The sequence below is a fragment of the Thermobia domestica genome, chromosome 7 (assembly GCF_964235325.1).
Source record: "Thermobia domestica chromosome 7, izTheDome1.hap1.1, whole genome shotgun sequence".
Lineage (NCBI taxonomy): Eukaryota > Metazoa > Arthropoda > Insecta > Zygentoma > Lepismatidae > Thermobia > Thermobia domestica.
Genome location: NC_137460.1, coordinates 146,930,225 through 146,939,311, shown reverse-complemented (window position 1 = coordinate 146,939,311; position 9,087 = coordinate 146,930,225). Strand labels below are relative to the sequence as shown.

Below are 9,087 nucleotides of genomic sequence, written 5' to 3'. Positions count from 1 at the left end.
ATTCATTATACAAATTAAATCAACTCCACTCCCACCTTAAAGAAACTTAACCCATTGATTTAATATGACAAATTACTTTTTTACTGAAATAACTAAGACTGATATAATCGATTTACAATGCATTTAAACTCATTATTACTGTTCATCAAATTACTTCTCGCAGAACCACATATTATACAAAGATTTATTAGTTGTTTCTTTAGTTTAAAAACATTAGGAATACCACACACAGTTCCATATGCTACGAGTAATTTTAATTATTTGTTTATATAAAGAAGTAACAATTTTAATGTTAATTCTTTTTATGTAAAGCTATTAATTGAGCACGCTCGAAAGCTAACATAAACACGGAATGATTTACATTTACAAATTCAAAGAAATACACATCCAGCGATTGACTAACATCAACTTGAGAAAAAAGTAAATATCTCCAGTATTTCCATATAATGGCAATAATAATAAAATGAAATACAATAATAGGTGTATAAAATAAAACGTGCATACTCATAATTTTATATATTGTATCTGCTAGTTTCAGGACAGCATTGCAGGACAACGTAAACTTGTAACAACTTAAGGCGTGAAATGAAAACCTGCGTTTTTTTATTATTATTTCTTGTGCTTTCGACAGATTAACTATAGTCTTTGATTTAATTTCATTAGCGCACAATTATTAGGTTACACTACCTTCATTACCTGACTCAATGTCCAGCAACTTAAAGAGTCAACAAATAACATTCAAAATTAAGTAATATTACAATGAATAAGAAAAAAATCTATCACACTGAACGTCTCTATTCTACACTCCGTAAGTATTTTAATAGTGACGAGTTATACAGGAATATACTTTTAACGAAAATAATGGAATAAATATTTTTACAACAATTATACAGAATCTCAATAAGAAGAATGTTAATTTCTTTATAATATCGAAAATAGGAAAAAAAGAGTTCAGTGTTTACAAAAGATTATTAGCCCACAAAATGCTCTCGAGGCTAATAATGAACTGCTACTTCCTCTAGACCAGAAATCTGCGGCCAAGCATATGCTAAATAAACCCACGAATTAATACGTAGTTTAGTTTTCTTAACATCAGTGTCAGCGTTTTCTCGTGTTATGAGCGAATCTTAAATCCTATATCTCAAACTTTTAAATTCCACAGAACAATAACTGAATGAAAATCAAAATTTGTGCCTTGGATGTTATCTATTAAGAGCTTCTACGCATTTCAAATACGAACAAGCATTAATGATGTTTTAATAAAACAATAAACCGAAAACTGCATGTTATAGAGTTCATGATGCTCGGTCAAGACTCGATTAATGATGCTCGCAACATCGCACGACTTGCAATTGCGATTGATTTCATGAAAGAAAATGCTAACATACTTTTGGAATTTCAGTATACAGTTCTTTCTTTGGGTCATTTTATCAGGTACCCGTAACCGGTACAAAACACGACATTCCATCTTCAGTTCCAGAGGTCTACACTATAATCTATTTCTTCTGTCAATAACTTTAGTATGAAGTAGGGAAAGCTCAGCGGTAAAGCATTGAACTCTCGAGCACAAATTGGAAGTTCGAGTCTTTATCGCACCAAAAAATTTCATAATGGACTTTTTTTTTTGTACTCCATTTTTTTTATTTATTTATTTATTTATTTAAGCTTCAAGAGCATATCTGTGGGAAGCTAAACTTACAATTTAATTTTTAAAACCTTTGAAACGGAAGGACCAATTTGATTTCAGTTCTGTCACAAGAGAAAGGGAGATTCTTACACTGGAAACAGTACGATTGCACAGAGAATGTTCACTGTTTCTAAGTTTGCCTGAACAATACAAAAAAAAAAAAAAAAAAAAAAAAAAAAGTTTCGTAGCAGCAAACAGAAAAGCGTCCCTCAATCCTATCAACTGATATTCGACAATCTGATATTGTACAATACAAATCATAAATAAAATGCTGTTATTAGTACACATAGACAATTTGTTGGTCAAAAAGTAGAGTGATCACCCGTCCCGATATTCGCAGGATGTCCCGCAAATGCACTAAAAATCCCGCTACCCGAAAATCAGTCGACGTATCTCGCATAGTATTTTGAAATTCCAAGGTACAAATATTTTGATGATTTGTATATTTTGCTACTTGAAAATTATCAACTTATTTCATAATTTCTTTTGCTGGCAAAGCAAGAAAACCGAGAATTCTTTATTCTTACCATGAACGGGCATGTGGGAAAATTAAAAATTCTGCTCTACTCACTCAAGTGTATATTCTATGTTTCCCCTTGCTTTGGTGCTTTCTCCTTCTTTCACCTGCCTGATTGTTTTTTACGTGAGTTGTTTCAATTAAGTTTCAACTGTGTAGGCCTTTGTACGGCTACAAACAGCTAAACGACAGGGAGATTCAATGGAAGGGCATTAAAGAGAAGGAAAAAAAATGGAAGTTGAAGAGGACTATTTCCGACGGCTAGATGTTTGACCACAAGCTAATAGAACCACATATGTGTGCATAACTGACAGATAGCAAGGAAAGTGTGGACAACTTTCAGACGTTTACTGCATCAACAGTTTGAAATAGAAGTGATAGACATTTCCTCCCCCTCTCAACTTTTATTTACTTTCCTCTTTTCGTGAAAAAAGAAGAGAAAAAAATAATCCTTCTTAGTCAACTTATTTTTTATGGCTGTATTGTTTGTTTTGATTTTGGAAAGCTATCCACAATTTCAGATTCCAACCACTTTGATTCAGTTTGAGTTCTATAACTGTACTGTTCGCGTGTGGTATTATGTGCGTTGTATCAAAACTTAGGTCGTGAATACAGGCTGCTTGGCACGAATTTAACAAGAAATTTGAATTTTGAGATTTTCGGAAACCTAGACAGTGGAAACTGTATGTCTGAGGGAAAGAAAAGAGGAGGGGATGTTGTGAATACATTTAAATGAATTAGTGTTTTCGAGCGTGTAGTACGGGTACTTCGAAATGAGTGACGCCGAGTGTAAGAGAAAGTGCTTCAATGTCAATTGGTTGTTGAAATAGCCGTGGCTGAAAAATACGACTGAAACAATACAAGAGTGTTTTGCAAACTGCGTAATAAAGCATTTGTGATTTCTCACAGAAAGGAAAACGATGTAAGAAAATATATGTCGGGAACACTATATCCGTAACTACAGACTCAGGTAACCCACAATAGATTACCATTTCATTTGTAATTAATATCAGAAATACTAATTCAGACAAGACAGTTGATACTGAACTTGCTAAGATCTATCATGGGATGCAATATTAACATTCTTACAGATCGGCTGATTGTGGTATTAAACTAAATTCTTTTCTATTTAATGACGAAGTGAAAAAAAAAAAAAAAAATCTTGCGGTCAGACAAAGGTAGAAGTTATTATCACACCAGTTTTGGCTTCTTCCTCGGTGAAGAACATCATAACAACATTGAATTCTAATCTGATTAAAGAACATACCACAATATATTTTTATTTAGTGGCAACTGATGCGTCAAATCGCGGCCATACAAACATGTACCCTATTGCCTTGTGCTACTTGACACCAGACAAGGTATAGATTTTCACAATGATTCTGATGAAACATCAGGTGGAGTATCACAGCAAATCAAGAACAGACTTTACGAAAATTAGTTGTGACTATAACTCAAATGTCTGCATCTTCTGGTGATAACGCCAGTGTCAATTTCGATAAACACTAATCTGTATTTGAGAACTTGAAATTAGAAAATCCAAGCCAATTTTGTAGCTTACATATTTTGTAACTGTGGTAAGTAAGTAGCAGACAAATTGCAGGTCGACATTAAAACTCTAGTGGTGAAAATATTTGATAATTTTTCTTCTTCCGCAAAACGCACTGAAGAGAACACCGACGAGAGGAAGAGAGTATCGCTGTTCTGGGAGCGGACTGGGTAACGTAGCGTAAACGCATCGGCACGGTACGCCGAATCCTCCTTGTGTATTAATAAATATGGTTGTTGATTTTCAATGCATTTTTGAAGCTGCTCACATCTGAAGAAACGAGGCAAAAAGATTTACTTCACGTATCTATGGATGCTTTTCAATGACTACAGACAGTTATATCCAATAATTTATGATGGGGCGTTCCGCAATTTCAACGTGGAAAGGTGGTCACCCTATTACAAAGCATTTTATTTTCTTGTCTTCTAGTTAAGTTTGTAGAAGAAAAAGTGTTATCATAAAACAGGTAGAAAATCTCTACCAAAAATTATAAGAACCCTAGTTCCCAGAACCTTTATTTTGTATAATAATAATACAAAGAACTATAGTAAGCCGCGTCAGTTTTACAAAAGCATTTTTAGTCAAATCATTCAACACTCTTTTCAATATATCGTGTAGTGATATTTCAAATACACACAAAATTTTAACCCAAAACGTAGTACCGAAAAATCGGACGACACAGTAATACTCTACAGACCTGCACGAAAGAGCACCACTGTTGAAACAGTTTCATACAGATATGAAAAAGCAGTAATTTTATTTATTTGTTTATTTTAATTTAAAGCGCACAAGTGGAAACAGATTGGAAAAGTTATATATGTATCACCAATATTGGAAAGTAATTTGAACACTTACGCAACGTAAGGCAGAAGACAGTCGGACGTATTCTTTTTTTTATTGACACGATTCAATCCAAAAATACAATAAAAATGAGTATAAAGAAGTTGATTTCTTTACTGAAAACTATTTCAAGAATATCTAGTTAGAATTCATCTCAATATCTTCTAAGACAAATCTCAGTATACACTTGAGTCTACCATTTCGATTTCTTATCATTATTTAATTTTCCATCTCTGTTATTTACTGTATCAATGTATTGAAACTACATTTCTTTGTCTGTAGCCTGCATCTAAAATGTAAATTAAATTAATATTTTACAAAATTGAAATCTTTTGATCGAGGTTAATCAATAAAAAAATCTGGAGAGGAAATTAGCTCGATAATCATAAAAACAGAAAAAAATATAATATCAAGTGTAACATGGTGTAATATAATGTTTGAAGACACTACACTAGCACGTAATAATTTATATCTTGATTCAGAATAAGTTGTTCTTTGAATTGGACTAACACGAAATAATAAAAAGTACTGACATAAAAAATATGTTCTTTTCAGTTTAACAAACTCTGCATTTGATAAATAGGAGAGCAACCTAATTCGTCCACGCATACGCCACATTTACACGATCACTATCTAAAGCAAGATTATTACTTCTATACATTAAAAACGCCTACAAAATAATAAAAAATAGAACTTAAATTCATATTACTTCTATTTACTATTAAAAGAAATCACAAGTTAACAAAATAAAACTCTACAAAACAGTTCTACACTTATAAACAAAATAATTTTTAGTTTTCACAGCATTTCTTGCGAGTTCTTCGCAGCAATAACAAACAAATCTTTCGAATCTCGGATTTAACATAATATATAAGTACCAATGAAACCAGTTATAAACGCATCAATAGAGATGCCGCTTTTCATAAATGCAAATGAAGACATTAAACTCTGATTCTTTCTCGTAACAAAAATATTTTTCTCTGAAAAATACATTACGTTCTAATTCACAGATTAATGTTCTTTACATAATACTAATTCAAATAAACGATATCAAGCTTTTTACTATTTGTTAAAACAAATAACTGCTTTGTGAAAGACTTGACAACTACATACTCCTGTTCTGCAAGGTCAGTTCAATATTACAGACTCTAGACCTCAATAGGCTTGTACCAACAGGTTTCATCTAATTACAAATTCTTGTTAAAACTTGTTCCCCTTCGAGAATCAGTGGAGTGTCACAGTTGGGCAAACCGTGCATACAGGAAATACATAAAAATAAAATAAAAACAGAACGATTTTGCAGCTGAAAGCTCTTGGAACGAAAATGTACCACTAAATGTTACAATATATTTACACGTTTTCATATATATAAATCAATTGATATGATCGTGAAAATTTCCACTAAACATGTTACAAGGCAATTGCTTATTACTAATATACATGAACTAACATACATTTTGTCATATACATATACAGTATAGTGTATTTAACTACTTGTACATGCCTGCAATGTACACAAACACACGCGCATACTCTCAACTTCCGTACACACTCTATTTTATGTATATGTACAGAAAACACTTAATATACACGTAAAAGTTATTTCCCTGAAGTGTTGGAACAGAGATGCCACAGTCAGAAGTAATACAAAGAATGCAGGGGATGTTCTCCATTTTTAACATACTGTATATATATGTATATATACAGTATACATATATACGGTATATATATGTATATAACCCTCATCCCGCTGCTCATCGACATGGAAGATTAATATCACATTGTTAAACATGTAGTCGTCACAACTTCTCCCTACACGTCACACCTATTTTTGTTGGTCTCCCTACGGGTTGTAGGGGGCACCTTGGTACCAGCGGTGCTACAGTGCAAGGAATGTTCTCTTTTTGTTTATACATATTTATGTAGATACACACAATCTTAATTCCAATTGTAAACTCGTCTGCAATTATATATCTGCTAAATAAGTCTGGCAGTGCTTCTTTCTTTTGCTTTTCCTCTGAAGGAATAGGTACATTATGCTCAAATTAAAATGTATTTTTTCTTGTTCAGAACTTAAAAAAGAAGTCACTACTTACTTACACGCCAAAACCTGTCTCCCGCTTATCATAGCAGATATTAAACTGCTACGAAAAAAATCACTATAATTCTAAAAGAAAACTAGATTCAGCAGAACAAATTAGAGCAGTAATGTATATACATATATGTATATTCATATATACATATATAATGATTTACACATTGTTTCAAAAAATAATAATTAACGCTACGGTATCTGTTGCCAGCAGCTATACATATTGCATGTGCAGCTTGTTTTGAAATTGTAATTTCATAATTTCATCTACAACTTTTCAGTTCATGATCATATTGTTAACATCTAGTGTGAGACGAGAATGTCATTCTTTGTCAACTTTAGTGTATTTTTTTTTTTTTCTTTTTCTTAAGTTAATTTAATACAAAGTTTAGATCTTCAATAACAATAGTACTGTTACATTCCAATAGTCACTTACTGTTAACTATTAAAAATCCAACGTAAATGGCAAAGCCCTTCTTTTGCAGCAATACACACATACAGGAGTATCACAGGAACAAAATACAGAACGACGAGCGTTGATATCTTCGAACCTGTTGCTTCGACTCCTGATATTGTGACTGGCCTGCAGTCGAAGAAACAGCAAAGATGTATGAATGGACAAAGAAACCTGTCCACCAAACCGGCAGTTTTACAAAAGTTGTTCCCCATCATCATAATAGCTACCAATCAGTCAATCTCATTAGGATCAAGGAAGTGGCCACGAACTTCCAAGTGAGTTGCAAGGTCTAGCACCAAGTGAACAAGTGCTGGATGGTCGAGGAGATCCAACTCTGGCAGAGGTGGTTGACAACGGGGGCGGAATGGACGACTCTACAAATATAAATGCATTAGATTTATCACTTTTTCCCCTTTCTTAAAAAATTACGCTACAGCTTCAGGGTGCACATATATATATATATATCCCTCACTCTCTTGCTTTCCTTCTTTTTCTTTCTACTTTGCGCTTTTCTATTATTTGTGCTGAGTTGTGGGTCACCGAGTTGGAAGATTCTTACACCTAGTTTTCTCAGTATACATCTTGCTGTTGAGAATGGCAGCCAGAAAGCTGTTCTATATATTTAGCATTGGAATTTAGTCTGTCATTTTGCCTGGTCAGTCAAATTACAATAAATACTACTTGAGGTCACGTATTTCGTCTGTTTGAAGACCGAATTATGAACTCTGTGCATTAGATGGTTCTCATTAGATACCTTGATACGTCCAAACACAATTTTCAACTGTTATGTTTAAAATATTCTGGATAAAGTGATAAAAGATTTCATGACCAGTGTTTAATACAGAACTCGACAATATTAAAAGCATCCCAGCAAACAAATTTGATTCTAGAAAATACTGCTTCTACCTTGCATCCCAGACATGAGAATTATAATATTTTCAGAATTAAAATTTGTATCAAGACTTCTCTGCTCCTCCATTTGCTACTTCATTCTCCACTAAAACACGATCATAGGTTCTGACTCTGTAAAAATCTATGGTTCAATATAAAACTTTTGAGAAAAAAAAAAAAAAGTTCGTTCAAACCACACTACGAAAATTATTTTGGATAATAATGTAAACACTGGATTACATGGAAAGTAAGTACAAGTTCTCTACTTTTTGACATTTCATAATTAACACAACTATAAAAGAGAATACCTAGTTCCACAAGTGAAACTTATTTCTGGCTTATAACTACTTTCCATGTGATCCACTGTTTACATCATTAACCAAAACAATTTTCATCAAGAATGAAGGGAACTAACTTTTTTCCTTCTTACAGCGGTTTTATATTAAAAGCACAGATTTCTAGGAATGGACAGAACCAATAACTATGTTTTAGTATCCAGTGTAGTAGCAGAAGATGCATTAAAAAAGGAACTAGGGAAGTCCTGAAATAGTATATCCGGGATAGCATCCCCCCCCCTCAAATAATACATATATCTCCAATAGCTTCCACAAGTAAATCAAGGGGTCTATCAGGTTGCAATGATGTGAACTGACTTTGGGAGAGATGGCTGAAATTCAGCTCAAATGTAGAAGAGACTATGTAGATTCTATATTCTAAAAGCAAATTGTCCTGAAATGGATGGAACATATTTTTTTTTTAAAAAAAAAAAAAGCACGAAACATTAAAGTCAATGGAAAATCAATGAAAAAAATATTCCTCCCCTTATTTCAAAAACTAAAAGCGGGAGATAGATGAAATTCAGCTCAAATGTAGAAGAGACTATGTAAGACTATGTAGTTTCTATATTCTAAAAGCAAATTGTCCTAAAAATGGATGGAACATAGTAAAAAAAAAAAAAAAAAAAAAAATAATAAAATAAAAAATAAAATAAAAAAGTACGAAACATTAACATTAAGGTCAATGGAAAATCAATGAAAAACAAATAATTCCTCCA

The 9,087-nt window shown here is 32.7% G+C and overlaps 1 protein-coding gene across 2 annotated transcripts in view; it reads right to left on the bottom strand.

Annotated features, from left to right (window-relative positions):
* Positions 1–1,822: 1,822 nt before the first annotated feature.
* LOC145690466 (protein SCAI) overlaps positions 1,823–9,087 on the bottom strand; it is a 96,984-nt gene continuing 89,719 nt past the window's right edge. For both annotated transcript variants that reach the window (XM_081765374.1, XM_081765373.1), the window contains exon 15: positions 1,823–7,516. In XM_081765374.1, the coding sequence (XP_081621500.1) occupies positions 7,373–7,516 (144 nt within the window). In that variant the 3' untranslated portion in view covers positions 1,823–7,372. The remainder of the gene's footprint in view (positions 7,517–9,087) is intronic.